This window comes from Leptonotus elevatus, chromosome 1 (assembly GCF_054856555.1).
Source record: "Leptonotus elevatus isolate MCC_2025b chromosome 1, RoL_Lele_1.0, whole genome shotgun sequence".
Taxonomy (NCBI): domain Eukaryota; kingdom Metazoa; phylum Chordata; class Actinopteri; order Syngnathiformes; family Syngnathidae; genus Leptonotus; species Leptonotus elevatus.
Genome location: NC_141239.1, coordinates 14,024,888 through 14,042,039, shown reverse-complemented (window position 1 = coordinate 14,042,039; position 17,152 = coordinate 14,024,888). Strand labels below are relative to the sequence as shown.

Genomic DNA, 17,152 nt, shown 5'->3' with positions numbered 1-17,152 from the left:
TAGTAAAAAAAATTCTTAAAATCTTTGAATTAAACTTAAAATTATTGAACAACTTTAAGGTTTCGTAAAATAGTGGATTTAAAAAAAAATCTTAGTCAATAGACATCTTTCTTTTAAAAATCCAACAAAAAGTTCAGGGATCTCCCTCGTCCTGTAGCATGTCTTCAAAAGTTAAATAAAAACTTAATTAAATAGCTCCCTATCGTTTTCTACATATTTGAATTGTTCAAATTTCAGTTATCTTAGTTTTAAATTCAAACAAAAACAAAAGTTGCAGAAATTCTCAGGGTCAGCAGCATCTCTGAAAATTTAAATAATTAGTTCCCCGAAGTTAACACTTTTTTTTTTAAATAGATCTATTAATGGCCATATGATTCTTCAAAATGGCTGATGCCAATATTCGTCAAAATGCTGAATATCGGCGCCGATAATCTGCCCAGCCAAAATACTCGGTCTATCCCTATTGTGTATGTTGTCTGATTGACCAGCCTCCAGCTCACATGGTAGAACATTGGTGGATGGACAAGATCCCCCATTTTACCCAAATCTTAATTCCTCTTAAATTTGCATCCAACTTTGTTGCGACTGTTTGCGATATGTCCCTTCCTCTACCAGCATGACACTGCCCTAGTACACAAAGCAAAATCCCTAGTGCTCCAATACACCTTTGTCCATAAAATGTAACTGACAGAACCAAAAAGACAATTCAGGTTGCGGTCATGGCTTGTACATGAAGCCTTAGAGTGAGAGCAGATTACCTAAAAACACAAGTGCTCAAAGACAGAGAGCCCAAGGCTAACAAAATAACAATCAAAAGGGATCCCATCAAGACCAAGGGCTTGGTTATGAGACACCTGGTCATTTAAGATGTTCCACATCTCAGCTGGTTTGTTAAAATCACATCCCACAGACATTTGGCAACCTAAATTCCGAACAGTCTAATAGCTTCATACAATGAAACTTCTTGACATATTTGCCGACATACTTCCAAATAGGAAAAATCTTTGGTCGCATTACCATCCTCGCACAGAGCCGTCATCACTGAGTTAAGCCACGGCGGAGGAACTCATCTAAAATGCCCACAAGGAGATGGCATTATTCATATGCATAGGAAGAACTGTCGAGGATGTTATTTTTAATATGGCATTAGCATTGCCCTGGGAGGGGTGCATCAGCCGCAGACTGCTCCATTGCAATCAGACACACACCCACTGATGTCAGGAGACGTCGATGGAGAGCTGGAGGCGCTGGGAGAGGGCGGGGCAAGAGGCAGAGGTGGAGATGGGGAAGACATCGAGAGAGGAGCGGGAATCAAATAAGGCTGAGAGGGAACAAGGGAGGGATCCAGTGAGAGCAGTTAAGAGATAAGAGAGGATGTTTAGGGACGGGCAAGGGGGCGATGGAAACTAAAGTACAGTGCAGAGTGACTTGGCAGCTTTGTCTTTGACTTGACTTTGACCAAGCAGCCCAGAGATGGGGAATGCTTGGCGGTGCAGAGGCGGCTGCTGCATGTTAAAAGGATGACTGGAGCCGTGGTGGTTATCGTGCATGTGTGTGTGTGTGTGTGTGTGTGCGCTCGTCACAGCCAAAAGGCGCCGGTCCCTATTGTGTCTATACAGTGGCGCTTTATAAAATGTATTTGATCCACGCAAGCACAACGAAGGCACCACAAGAAATTTTACAGCAATATGACAATGCGCTAGAGCAAACATGCGAATGTCGCTGCATAATATCATCGGCTCGGACCTTGTCAACACAGCACAGAGCTTCCAAGAAGCCCGGACTTATTATTGCTTTTCATTTATTACACTACTGAGCCAAATCCACAATACAGCATTTCAATAATGAAAGTCTTAAAAGTTGAAGGTGACATTCAATTAAGTGTTGCTAAAAAATATATTGATTCGGTTAACTATTTACAGGGAGGGAAGATCCCTATCAGGTGGACGGCGCCAGAGGCCATCGCCTACAGGAAGTTCACCTCGGCCAGTGATGTATGGAGTTACGGTATCGTCATGTGGGAAGTGATTTCATACGGCGAGAGACCCTACTGGGAGATGTCCAACCAGGATGTGAGTTGCAATCACAACACTGTACTCAAATTGCAACCTTCGCACATCGGAGTTGTGTCATTGTTAGGGATTATTAGCATGACAGCCGTTTTTAGCACACCTGATTTACTGGCCTCTCTCTTTGTAGGTCATAAAAGCAATAGACGAGGGCTACCGTCTTCCTGCGCCAATGGACTGTCCGGTAGTGTTGCACCAGCTCATGTTGGACTGCTGGGAGAAGGGACGCAGCGAGCGACCCAAGTTTGGACAGATCGTCACAATCCTGGACAAGCTCATCAGAAACCCTGCCAGCCTCAGAGAGCTGGCTAACAGCCCAGCAGGGTCAGTGGGAGAGACCTGAAGACATAATCACTGATTTAGATTTAATTTGTTACATGTTCAAGGGCTAGATTTTTTTTTTCACTTACATCGGACATTAATTGCTGGCTTACTGCTGACAGGCAACAAGTCTAAAACCGCAAGACATCCCACTCTACTAGTACAACTGTTTTTTTTTCTTATGCAGTAAAATACAACATAGGTTAGAAGCACAATTAGTGCAGTTGCTCAACCATGTGGGAAAGTAACAGAACATCAACAGTAACTACATCGATGATGACTTGAATTAAGATGTGAATTGGCCTTCAAAAGCAAATGCCGGATCAGAATTGTCAGATTCAAGTGAGAATGAAACATAGCATTTTGTCGTCTGTGCTAATGTATCATGAATGTTAGAATGCGTGTGACGTAATAAGTATGTGGGGAGTGTGCTCTTCAAGGCTCGGCACGTATAGCAATGTTTTAGCCGGCTAATTATCATTATGCTAAACTGTTAAGTTGTTAAACTTTGTTGTTACTTCACTGTGATGCTGGCCTAGCACAAAGAGAATTTGCAAACTTGGATGATAGACCACAAAAACGACGCTCCCAAGGTTAGTTTAGTGCTAGCTATAGCTGTTACAACAGACCATTAATGGATTTAAAACTAGTGATGCACCGAATATTCGGCTACCAAAAATGTTTGTCCGAAAATGGCTATTTTTGCCATTTTCGGCATTCGGCCCAAATTTAATTAAAGCCGAAAGAATACGGCCGAATTAGGTTGCGGTGGCGCAAGCAAAAAAACGCTGCAAGCAAGCGTCTGTTTGAATTAAACAGCGAACGCGGGGGTGAGTATCCACCTTTTCTTCTCGCTGGCTTTTCACCGGTCGGTCGCAGCAGCTCTCGGGGTCATTGCGCACACCGAAGGAGAGGGGCGTCGCTTGGTGTACAACGTTTAAGTGGGTCGAAAAAAGACAGAACTGCCGTGTACTACAGTACAGGTGAGCCACTCACCCGCAGCGCCTTCCCTTTTTTCTTCATAAGAGCCCCTCGAACGCTTCCACTTTTTCACCAGCGGGATATCCCGTCCGTGCTAAATATTTTAGCTAATGCTAGCACTATTGCTATCAACAGTTTTAAACACGGAAACACTTACCGCTTTCTCCGGGTGGCGACAGACCTGTACAAGACGCTGTGTGTGACTTTGCAGTCCGTTCTCGAAGCCGATTAGCTGGTGCGAACAAATGTATTTATTTATTTTTAAATGTTGGTGAATATGTGAATGTGCCGATTTTAAGTGCGCCGAGAAAGAAATACAATTTTAGATCCACGTTAAGATCTTAAGTAGTGTTTAAAATGCACATTAAGCAACTGCCAAATTACTCTTTTGTATTTCAACAGTGAGGAGCCCACCACTCCAGAATTCAGTGTGAGCACTGTGGATGAGTGGTTGGAGGCCATCAAGATGGGCCAGTATAAGGAGAACTTTTCCAGCTCTGGATACGTCAGCTTAGACTCAATCCTGTACATCAGTGTCAGGTAAAGAAGGAACTGTTCCTCTATATTTTTATGAAACTGACCATTAAACATGCTCCCCATCGCAGAATGAGTGTCATACAATCACACACAGTCAATGGCCTAATTTGGGCATATCAAATTTGTAAAAAATGTACAATAAAATAATTGTTTCCAAGTTTTCATACTCTTGTTAACAAAGGTGGGAAAATTTTAAAACTTATAGAAATATGGCTGCATCTTTTAGTCATTGATACAGTAATTTCATAATTCATAAAATTTAGTTAAAATTAAAAAAGATGTACTGTACAGTAAAAAACGAGTGTGATATTGAATTGTGTTCATCATTTTTCTGCCATTAGATGGCATAATTGCATTTGGAAGACATTTGTGACAGCTCATTGTATTTTTCTTTTCATCTAATGAAGTAACTTTTTAAAATTGTAAAATGCAACTTGATCTCAGTCTCCACAAATATATGCATTATATTTAAATATGTCACTGCTAAATTTTGACGCGGACGTGTCTGCTGCGTTTGCGACTGTAATTCCCCCTGTACAGGCTTTTCAAGTAAGGGGCGGTCATTAATCACGCATTTAAAAAATAGTGGCGTGAAAGAAACTTTAAATTAACTCAAAATGAACGCACTCATTTTGACACCCCTATGGTATTAATATATTTTCTATCATACTTTGACACTTTTTCTCGTCTCCCTTGCAGTGAATTGGCTAAAATGGGCGTGACTCTAGCCGGCCACCAGAAGAAGATTTTATCCAGTGTGCAGAGCCTGCAGACCCAGGGGACACACGTCCAAGTATAACAGTCTCCACATTTAACACACATTGCGAGAGAGCTAAGGGTGTGGATGCCAGTGTTAAAGATCCCCCCCCCACTAAATGGAGACGTCGCTGCTGGATACTCCATCGATTTGAACAGTCACCAAATTGGAGGACGACGTGGACACTTGACTCCTTCACATTCTCACACCATTTCTTCCCTTCCCCTTGGTGGACACGACCAGCTTTCGGAGTCCCGGCAGCAACACAGTAACCAATATGGAGCAACATCTACAGCATCATTCACATAACAGCTTAAAAAAATATGATCTAAAAAGACATACGAAAGGAAAGAACCGAATTGAATTTTCATGTGAGGTTTACAATTGCTTTTGTTGTCTTCTTGTTTCTGCTTTCACCTTGGGATAGTTTGAAAGGTGCCACAAGTACATGTGTTTGTGTCGATGTGTGTATGTAGGTTGCGGTGAGTCCCACACCTTTATCGATGTATAGATGGACCTAACGTTTGTATTGGTTTTGAGGTTTGGATGCTAGTTCCTACCGAGTACATGTGCAACATCCTCCGAGAAAATGACATGAATGTTTGGGTGTGAGGGGAACTGGACCTAAAGAGTAAGTATTGCAACCGGTGAAAATGTGTGCACAAGGGGCAAGCGCTTCCCTCCACCTCACTCGGCTTTGGCTATACATGATCTGCATCTGGTGTCAGTTTTCTTCCATTTCCAGCAATATTCACAACAATATGAATCAGATGAAGCATTTTCCTCTCATGATTAATGAGGGAATAGTGTTTAGGTGTTTAGCAAATATCAAAATCAAGTTGACACTGATAATGAGTTGTTTTCGGGGATTTTTTTTTGGGGGGGGGGGGGGGTCCAACAACGGTGAAAAAACTCCTAATTTCCGCTTCTCTGGCTGGATGGTTACGTAAGGCTTGTCACCGTAATTACAGTGCTTTCTGCTCACCTAGATCATCTCTTGCACAGTTATTTACCGCCTACGTATTTCAAACACACACACAAGTTTGACAGCAAAAGACTGATATTCGGCGAGAAAATGTCAATCGTTTGCCTAGCAGCTCGTTATCAGGTGAAAACTAATGGGACCTTATTAATGACACGGAACCTTGTTTGCAGTGTTTTATTATGTAAAACGAAAGGACAGAGAGTGGCATACCGCACCATATATATGATTGTATTATAGTGTAAAATATGTACAGTGTTGATTTCCAATGATAGAATGTTTGTAACGATGATGACTATGATGTACTTTTGTTATGAAAAAGAGATTTTCGAATGCTTGTTCAGGGGAAGGGCAGATAGGCCAAGGAATGTAGCATGGGTCAAGAAGCTTCATCTTTGACTGACAGGCGGCAGTGATCACGGTTTCGACATGCAATTCGAATAAGTAGAATGGACTTCAGCTCAATTCAACACAGGAATCTCATTGGCTGCTTAAGTGTGTGGTAATTGCAGCTGTGACAGCGATCGTATTATTACGGTTGTGCACGGTTGTGCAAGAAGGGGTGAATATATATATATATATATATATATATATATATATATATATATATATATATATATATATATATATATATATATATATATATATATATATTTTTTTTTTTTTTTTTCATATCACTTGCAAGACTGAAAACAGAAGAGGAAAAAAAATTATGAGTTTTGGAATATAAAAAAAAAAGAGAGAGAGAAAGAAAGAAAACAGTGTTGTATTGCCAAACAGGGATGCTTGGGAATTCTTTTGGCTCATCAAAAGACAGATCCATTGTAAAAATGGACTCATCATATGAAACATTTGACTCTACGGGACCATTTTACCAAATCAGTGGCGAATGGTGAGCTATCGGTAGATTGGAGTCGAAGTATGTAGTGTTATTTGCATCCTTTCAAAAAACCTAAAATGAATAGCTTATAGTTTCCAGTACTCAGATAACAATAACCGTCACAATCAAATAAAGTTTGTTTTATTTATCATTGCCAAGCCATGATACCGTATATCCACGATAACTATAATCTGACAGCATGAGCACATCCTACTCATACTAAATTGATGATTTCATGGATTTGGTGGAGTTCCCTGGACTGGTGGCCTTTTGGATGCCTTATTTTGCTCTTGGTCTTCTTTTTGTTGCCCTAGAGAGGCTATTATAAGGAGTAAAGTGTATGTACAGGAAGTATTTATCTGGTCTTCAAATGTCCACGCATCATCAAGCTTTCATTCTAACCAATGATTTTGTTATTTGTTATTTATTTGAGTGGTAAAATGTTCTGTGAACTAAACAAATGCGAATGTGATTGACTTACGGCACCTTTGGTCTATTTGGTTGCACATTGTGTTTTAAACAGTTACAAGGTTGCAGCAGGATTAAATATCCCTCAATAGTATTAATCCTGTAAAGTGAAACTAAATTCAGTATTCATTATGAATTTATCTGCCAAATTGCAATAATAAAAAAAATGGATGCTACTTCATTTAGCATCTTTCCAATGCTTACACGTTCCTGCATGTTTGAGCTGCTAGCCATCATTTAGCTTGCAAGCTAACAGGCTTGGTCCTAGTAAAAATAACTAAATAACTCACAATTGAGCCAATGAAGGCCAGTCTTTGTATGTTTTCAGCAATTATCTTCAAACATGTATTTAGAAACAAACCTCAGACTTCACTTTGCAGGGTTTTACGATGTCTGCGCACTCGTTTTGAAGCCTCAAATCCCAGATTTCCGCCCCCCCCCCAAATGAAGTCAAGTTTGTGGCTTGGTTTGGAGTCAGTAATCTTCGACAGTCTTTGTCCTCCATCTCTCCCTTATTGTGAATGTTCATGAGTGACTCATTTGAACTTCCTCTCACTTTTCCTTTCTTTGGCCACCAAATAATGTTGATTGACCACCAAGCCAGTTTCCTCTGTCTTGCTTGTTGTAAAGGGTGTAGGCATTCTCATGTCTTTCATGTTGCTGTTAATAAATATGCTAATATTTCTAATTTCTCAGCTGCAGCCTGTATTGTCCTTTTCTCTCTCGTTTTACCACAAACACACACACTGAGTAATAATTCGCATGCACAATTCCAGAGAGACCATATACAATTCAAAGTGCCTTTACGGGAAAGTCATATGAGAACCTCGCTTAATTATTTTTGCTGCTAAAAAGCCTTAAAGTATCAAATGTTTTGTTGAGTGCTGACCAGTCAGCATAAAAGGTTGCTTAGTTTAACACTCCCCCCCCCCCCACTGCCCCTCCCTTTCCAGCTCTGCTGCTATTGTGATAGTGGGGTGAAATCCGTTCATAACATTTGCGCATCGCAAATATTGTCCAGACTGCGACCACATCTTCATTGGCAGTGTTCGCGTTGTTTTCCTCCAGGAGGGATAATTTTATCTCCTGGGACAGGGAAGGTCAGCGACTCCTGGCCTTGGTTAACCCCTTAATGCAGTGGCCCAGTTGCTGTCGCTCTATGTTACTGCCATTACACCTCATTTAGCACATCATATTATCCATATTCCCCTATCGCTCACTTCCCCCACCACTCTCAAACACACACGCACACACACACACACACACACACAGGGCAAGAAATCTAAAAATCCTCCCAGGGCCAGCTCTCCGTTTTCCTCAAATTTTTCTGGCGTCCTGCTCCCTTAATCTTTCCACTGGCCTCATGTGCTCCCATCCTGCCTGTTGGGTTTCATCTGCGGCAGACAGACAGAAAGGTAGCAGTTTGTTTACAGACTCGTTATCCTCTCCTTATTTTTAAATTTCCCGCCACTGCCATCCATCCATTCCGGTACAAAGTTTTCCTATCAAGCAGTCCTCATTCGATTTTTTCGTTTGACCCAAATTAGATGGTGGATCACACGGGTATTGTTCAGCCGCAATATTAAAATTGATAGTTTGTGCCGCCACTATATTGCACTTCTTCTTCTTTTTTTTTTTAAGGCAATCATTATTAGCGGGTTTTTACACACTCTTAAAAAAGTGGATCAAAAACAACCCACTTTGGGTCAAAAATGGAACAATCAACATCACTATTTGAGCCAACTTGACACAAATTTTGGGGTGTTATTTAGACACACAAAAATGTGTTTGTATTATACCCAACAAGAAAAAAAGGTCAGTATTTATTGAACAAAACACCCCCAGTGTTGAACTCCCACTCCCTTTGCCCCTCGAAGAACAATATTAAAAAAAAAAAAGAAGAAATAAATAAATAAAGTAGTGGACTAGTCCAGTTTTGACCTGAATTGAGTTATTTTTAACCCAAATATTTTTATAGTGCCCATAATACCCTAACATGAGTAAAGAGACTGTTTTAACATATTTACATTTATTGAAAGTAGGTAGGAGGGGTCAAATTATTATTGCAGGTCTGGAATGCTGAAAGATGGGTTCACTGTCATCTTGAGATTGAGTCCAAGTTCCCTGTTTTACGTTGACGGAAAAATTCTAGCAAGCCATCAATCAAAAATATGTCTAAAAGGATCAATACTAATAATAAGGATCTCATCTCAATTTACTCACAAATGTACTTGTGAAATCTGGGCCTGTTTAATTGAACACAAATATATGTCATGGTTTGGGTTGGATTTGTTTTGTTGCTTTTTTTATGGTTGTCATGGTTCAGGTTTAATTTGGGCTTTGTTTGATTTTGTCATGTTTCTTTAAGTTTCTGTTGTGCTGTTTTTCCTTATGTCTCCTTTGGTCTCGTTAAGTGTAACCCTGCCCTTCCTTGTGTGTCAACCAATCAGTGCCCTCGGCCACTTGTGTATTGCACAGGTGTGTCTCGTGTTGTCATTAGTGTGTGTGTGTGTGTCTCGTCTCCCCTCTGTCTGCGTCAATCCGTTATTGTTTCCTCCCGACATGCTGCCACATTTTTGCCCTGTAATTCCTCCCACGTTTTGCATCGCTTTCCTTTTTTTGGATGTTGTTCGGTTTTTTTCTCAACCAGAACCTTGTTCGCTTCCTTGTTTTTGTTTTATTAAAGATGAGTTTGGACTTCACCTGTGCCTCCTCACGCTACCTCCCCGCATCTGGGTCCACAACCACCACCATAATAACGTAACAATATATGTGCAGGATGTCACGACATTCTGTCAAATGAATGGCAACGTGGGTACAAAGGTTTATTGTACCTTCTGCCATGCAATCGATGTCAGTGGCACAGATAAACAAAATAAATGTGTAATTAAATGAAATTAAGTTAAATTAGGTTATTCCGTGTGGTTATCCCCCTGATAATTTCTCAAAGCACATTCAAATTAGGATTAACTGCTCTATTGCTAACCCATGCTAACGTAGTAGTTTAATTACTTTATGTAAATGCGCATTTGTATGAAAGTCCCTTTCAGGCCATGACTATAAAATGATCAAATGGGAAAACCGTAAAAAAAAAAAATAATATAGAAGTTCTCAACCTTTAGTCTTGTGCATCATAAACCAAAAACCCTCTACTTAGTTTTCTATGCCATTTACTTTATTAACTCAAATAGCTTCTGAGGTTGTTGATTTCCTATCTGAGTGAGGCGTTGCACAAATGTTTCCAAAAGGGTAGAGCTGTATTAAAAAAAAAGAAAAAAAAAAGGAATGCATTGTGTGACTGTCTCACATTAGCAGTTTCCTCGCAAGACTGCATCGAGACACAACAACTTTATGTTGATGTTTCATGGTCACTTTTGATAGTCACGCCGACCTATCTGAGGTGCACAGCAGAGATCCCGCAAAATAGCCGCATCAGAGCCATAAAAGAACATTAACTCATTCACTGCCATTGACGGCTATAGACGTCAAACATGTATTTGAACCATTTCTATTAGTTTAAAATTGTTTCCACTTTTGTTAACAAGAGTGTGAAAACTTAGAATTTTTTTATTGTACATTTAGAACAGATATAAAATTTGTGATTAATCGTGAGTTAACTAGTCAAGTCATGCGATTAATTACATTTAAAAAAAAATTATTGCCTGACGCCTCTAATTTTTAATGATCCTTTTTTTTTTTTTCGCAGCAGGCGATTAAAATTTTCAATTGTAATTAATCACATGACTTCAATAATTAACTCACGTTTAATCACAAATTTTATATCTGTTCTAAATGTACAATAAAAAAAGTTTTTTTAGGTTTTCATACTCTTAACAAAAGTGGAAAATTAATAGAAATATTTCAAATGAATTTTTGACGTCTATAACCGTCAATGGCAGTGAATAAGTTAAGCCACTTTTGGCTTTTTCACAAAATGCACTGAGGATCGTTTATTGTCTCAATTATGTACCACCATTCCTTTTACACGTGCCACCTTTTATGGTTCTGATACCACCTACCTCTTTTCTGACACTACACTCTAAAAACAGTTGGGTCAAAAGCAAGCCAATTATGGATAAAAAATGAACCGATCCCCTTTATGGGTCAATTTGACCCAACATTCTGAGTTGTTTTATACAAAATGACCACATTTTTGGACCCAAGTAAAGGATCTGACCAATATTTATGAGTTGTTTTACAATAAAAGACCAATTTCTTGACTCAAAGTTGGGTCAAATGGACCCAAGTAGAGAATCGGTCCATCTTTGACCCATACTGTTTTTAGAGTGCAGCTAGATACAAGTGCATGCCTTTTGAGGCTATAAGTTGATTTGTCCAAAGCAACGACAAGGTGCCGTGAAGGCCGAGCAGTAAAATCGGGATTTTGTCATGACGTGGAGAGAATGTCATTTCTCGTGTTTAGTCAGGATAACGCCGAGGTTGGTGCGAGCTCGGCACGGGCGATTGATTCATCGCACAGCTGCTATTGGCATATCATGAAAAGGTCACAAGTCCCTATGGAGAACGCTTTAAAAGGCCATAGATGACAGATGAGCCTGTCATGTTTCTATCACATACATGTGCAAGTGCCCGGTCTCTCTGGCTCTCGCAGACAAAATCCCAAAGGAATGGTAATTGGTGCGCTCATTCATGCTGTCATGGGTGGATTTGACCGTCCCCTCGCCTGCAGCATCACAACACATTTGCAAGAAAACACAAGAGAGCAAAAGATTGGAGCTCCGTCAGGATCTCTGCGGGGTTGCAATCGAAAACTAGAAATAACATCTAAACCCGTGCAAATGCTCTATGAGACGCTTATTAAACGCGCCGCTTTGTCATTTGTGTTTACGTTACCTGTATGCCCTCGTCATCAAATATGGCTTAGTGTTTGTCGTTCCGCACTGGCATGCACACTCCTGCGCCTCGCCGTCTCACCGGATTTTTGTTTGCTATCAAAGCCATTTCCTGTCTCGAATTTTCAACAGTAATCAAAGTTCCTGATTGAATTTGAAAAGTGAGCTCTATAAATCATATTACATGCCTCACTCGCATCACGCTAGACCACAGGAATGAGAAGTCACTCTACGTCAGGATCAGGAATTGTGTGTGTGTGAGGGTGTGTGTGTGTGTGTGTGTGTGTGTGTTTGCATACTTTTGACTGTGCTGGAAAATGGATGTTGACATTAAACTTTGAATTGAGCCATGCATGCGGGAAGGATTTAGTTGTAGCGCTTGTTTTATCCTCCACCGGGAAGCAGTTGGGTGGAGTTAAACGAAAATGGCAAGTAAAGGTGTAAAAATTACATTTGGGATGCTTGTCAAGTTGGAACCTAAATCTACTTAAAATTCCCAAACACACTTCCAAATTAAATAAAACACGGCGTACAGTGGGACTCAATTTCTGCCACTCAAAGAACAACCTACACTGTGTTATTGCTACATTCTAAAGCGCCAAACCCAGGGGTTTGCCGTAGGTCAGGACACACACCCGACTCAAATGATTCATGATGATACCATCATTGGCTGCTGGTGATCACGCTACATTGCTTGACCGATCTGTGCTGCAGCGAAATTGGTGCGCCTGGTAGTCAACTTTTGACTGTTGTGATGGTACGTGCGTGTGATTTATTTAATGTTGTAATCCTCTCATACTATGTATGTAAAGTAATACAGTAATTTCTGGACTATAAGGCACACCTAACTATAAGCCGCGCTAGCTAAATTTGGGGAATACTTGAGTTTGTTACATATATAAGCCGCAGGTGTTTAAATGTTACCGCACCGGGTTCCCGCTACTTTCTTTTCCACAATGAGGGTGCAAATCCTCTCGCTCTCCTTCTGTCTCTCCTACTGTATTTAGGCTCACTTGGTTTGTTTTGCTTTTGCGCTTCCTTTATAGTGCCCATCATTGTGATCTGATGGATTAGCCGCACATTTGTATTAGCCGCAGGGTTGAATGCAAGGGAAAAAAGTAGCGGTCTATAGTCCAGAAATTACTGTAATTCAGTTATGTTGAAGATATGTGTGTTATAGCCCGTAATGGGTTTCTAGTTCTACCTCACCTTCATGTGTTGTATTTATTTTTTGCTGCCATATTTGTATTTTTTAAGATTGGGACTGAGATCATTTTGACCGCATAATCCCTAACAAATGTGGAAATCCTACTTCAGCGCCGCATGTCATGCTGAACTGCTATTGGACGCTTTGACCGAAGAAAAATCAATCATCCCTTGCTCAAATCTTGTGCTTCATCCGTCTATTTATTGATATTGTGCATTTGAAGCACATCATGAGTACTACTGTGGATCATAGATCACATTAACAACATTTTTGTGGTTAGGTTTCCATGAATAATTTTGGAATCGTGTCACTTGAAGTTTGTAGTGTAAATCCAGCATGGATGGATGGGTGGAAAGATGAAGAGATTGGGAAAAAAGTGACGTTGAAAACTGCATAAATGAGCAATTTATAACTTTATTCGTTTCTATATCATTTTGCATAGTCTTTGCTTGTCTTGTATTCCATCTGGCAATGCGTGTGACACTTTTTTTAAAGATGTTTATACAGATTGCGCCCTTTAAAGGAAGTATGGGCGTTTTTGTTTTTCAAAGTATAATCCAGCTCAAGGCAGTCAATCAATCAGAACCACCCTCTATGGACTCTGAGGCCATGTATACACGTAGCCGGGTTTTTTTGCAAACGGGAGATATTTTTCTGCGGCTTGCCCTGTCATCCACACGTCCGCAGGGATTTTTTTTCTTTACAAACGAAAGTTTCTAAAAAAAACTCCGGCCAAAGTGAAGATTTGCGTATTTCTCCGGCTCCGTGGTCGCGTGTGTACGTTAGTAAACGAAGTTTTACGTCGTCCTCTACACACCTCACTCTCAATCACATTCCTCAAGTTTTTGTTTTGTTTTTGTTCCAATTTGTGGAAGTGGCGTCGCCAGACGGAGGCGTACTCTGAACGTACTTAAAAAGCCATTAATGCGGTTAGCTGTGGATGTTTTCTTTTCTACAAACATGGTGGTGTGGACACTTACTTTCTCGAGGAGGCTAATATCCGGTTTTAAAAGTACCCTGCTACGTGTGCACATGGCGCACCAGTAAAAAACTGTTGCAATGTTCATGGGCTCATAGGAAATAAACAGAGGTGTAAATTCTCTCGGGCATGTGTTCAAAATTCCCAGTGAGCGAATGAGATGTCTTAACTGTTGCAAATAGACGCTGAAACATCAAAGGACAAAGATGCACTTTTGATCTTCTCTCTCCATATTCATACGCGCCGCATACGCCTTTTATCATCTCCTCCCACATATTCTATGCTACTTTGTTTATCCTCTGAAAAATATGAGGCTGTGCAACCATTCGAGGCAAGCAGGTGGAGAATTGGCCATTAAAAACGAACACCAAATCTAAACGTTCCCATTTGAGTCAGAATGGGTCAAAGCATATTGTAACATACAGTATAGTGTGGCAAAAGTATGTCTGGATGGCACTCATGTCTCAGCGTGGAAGCGCGTTATATTCAAGCACAATGCCCGCAGTGTTTGCATGTGCATCGGAATATTTGATGGGCTAATAACCCGGCATTAAATTCAACTCTTAAGCAGTGGGCACCAGACCGGAGACGACAGTTTAGCTCAGCGCTCGCTTGTTGAATTTAAACAGTGAGAGGAGTTTCGTGCATTTTTATCTGGTAAAGATGTTCATGCATTCAATTTAAGGGAAATTTGCTATAATTGGGATATAAAGGTCTTTAAAAAAAATATATATATGTTATTGTTTTTTGGGGAAATTTTATATATCATAAGTACGGATGTATCGGCACACGTATCGGTATTGGTGAGTACTGAAGATTTGAGTATCGTATCGGTCAAAAAAAAAAAAAGTGGTATTGAACATCCTTAATTAAAAGTATAAGTGACTTTCTTCAAGACTATCTGTGGGATTGAACGGTGCACTTGGTAGGCTGGTCAATGCAGTGAAGCAGATGAAGAGGACTATTGGTCGTGTCGGGTCAATAACCAATCGACGACATTAGGCTTCTCATGCACATACTATTGGAACATCTATAGCGCTTATGTAACCCGATGGACAAAATCCAAGATCCTGATATTAATTACGCTGCAATTATTAAGTATTTAAATCGTTTTGATTTCCATTATAAAAAAAATGGTGATTTATTTATTTTTTGGTCTTGAAAAATGTCCTAGCTGCTAGAATCACATTGAATTAAGTCATTTATCAATTGGACCGTTTATTAGATTTTTTTTTTTTTGTTAACATCATCACCACCATGAATTGTTGTATTATCTGTATCAAATCAAATTAAACTTTATTTATATAGCACTTTTCATATTGTACATAAAAATGCAACTCAAGTGCTTTGTCATGAAATCATCCATAGTGTAATATAAAAAAAAAAAAAACGGGGGGGGGGGAGGGTACTGTCAAATTACAAGTTTAAACAGTTTCAGTAGCATAAAACCGCAACCACACGGCTGGTAAAATGTCATGGGAGTTTAAGAACAACTATGTGATGCCCATCAATACACACACACACACACACACACCACAATCCATAACCACTAGCCAGGCAGTGCACACACGCACACACACAAGTGTGATAGTTCATGTTTGACCACACAAGATGAACAGAGCGCGGGAGCACTGACACAGCCAGCGGTCCGTTTCACTAAATACACAAAAACATTATGCGCTTCTCTTTTTTGTTGTCAACATTGTCGTATTCTCTCCGTGTGAACAACAAAGGATGCGTTTGTATGCGTTTGTGTGCGTTTGTGCGCACACATGGGTCGGCTGAAGCACAAACACAGCGGTTAGTGTCGGCAGTTGAGGCTCTAAATCATCCGCGCGCTTCCTAACAGAGGTTTGACCCAAATAACATTGTAATTTATGAAGGCTTTTAGGCTTTCAGGCAGCCATGGAAATAGAACAGAGAATAATGAGAGTCGAACCCAAGCTACATCGCTTTAGTTGATATCCCAGTCTTTTATTAGGACACACGTCTGTTCTGTTGTAGGAAATGATAGAGAGATAGTAAACAACAATGTTAACGGACACAGAGTTTACAAACATGTCGCCCGCATGTGCACAGTTACAGATACAAACACGAGTACGGTACAGGTAGTGACAGACCGCCATCCAAGCAGTTAAATGTAGATACGGTACATGGATCTATTTAAGCTTTGTGACTAATGATAGCAAACATTAAGCCTAAACGACCCATCGGGTAGGTTTGATGCATCTTGATGTGCATCACTCCGAGATATTCTTGACATCATTAGGTACAGTCCTAAATGTTGTGATAAATGTATGATTCTGTGTGACACGCAGTCAAATTTATGACTCAACTTAAAATATATATTTTTTTAACTCTTAAGTGTTCACCGATATCACCAAGTACCGATGCCACTAGTACTTATGATAGATGAAATTTCAACGATAGCGTTCTTGGAGACAAGCTAGCTAGCTAGCTAGCTAGCCAACGAAGATAAGAAGATATATAAAATTTCATTTCTTCCTTCTTGTTCCTCAAGGGATTATTGTCATATTTTCACTAGAATCGCCAATGGGAGGAGCTAACATACAAAGAACCAAGGAACGAGGACATTGCCCATTTTGACTGAAAGACTATTATCCGGGATGAAGCTAAGCTTAGCTTAGTTGTACAGTGTATTCTCCATGTGGATGTACACGTTAGGGTGGTATATATATATATATATATATATATATATATATATGTGGTATATAGTGGTAATTTATAAGCAAGGTGTTTGAAAAGAAATTATAGATTCATACAGCCGACAAGTAACCAAATCAACTCATCTGCAGTTGGACAACTGTGTTGCTTTCTATGGCCAGTGAAGATCAAACCTCTGCAATTTCAAACTCATCATATTATCCAGTGACCACCGCGTGTCCCTGCATGAAAGCGCTGTCGCAATGTTGTTCTACACTCACTTATTCAAGTTTTCCCATCACCCATGTGTAGTCCTCGAGGCGCTGATGAACCACCGAGATCATTAGTGCTCCACTGTCAGCTCTTGTCCTCAGGCAGGGTTAGAGGTCCAAACGAACTGTTGGCAGCAACTAGAAAAGCAGATATCTCAAGCAGGCTCAAAAGACAAGCCAAA

At 40.1% G+C, this 17,152-nt stretch overlaps 1 protein-coding gene across 1 annotated transcript in view; it reads left to right on the top strand.

Moving 5' to 3' along the window:
• The window catches only part of LOC147180968 (ephrin type-A receptor 3-like), a 153,060-nt gene extending 146,821 nt beyond the window's left edge, over window positions 1-6,239 (top strand). The window contains exons 16-19 of the mRNA XM_086075735.1: window positions 1,923-2,072; window positions 2,200-2,393; window positions 3,774-3,911; window positions 4,608-6,239. Of these exons, the coding sequence (XP_085931861.1) occupies window positions 1,923-2,072; window positions 2,200-2,393; window positions 3,774-3,911; window positions 4,608-4,707 (582 nt within the window). The 3' untranslated portion in view covers window positions 4,708-6,239. The remainder of the gene's footprint in view (window positions 1-1,922; window positions 2,073-2,199; window positions 2,394-3,773; window positions 3,912-4,607) is intronic.
• Window positions 6,240-17,152: the final 10,913 nt, after the last annotated feature.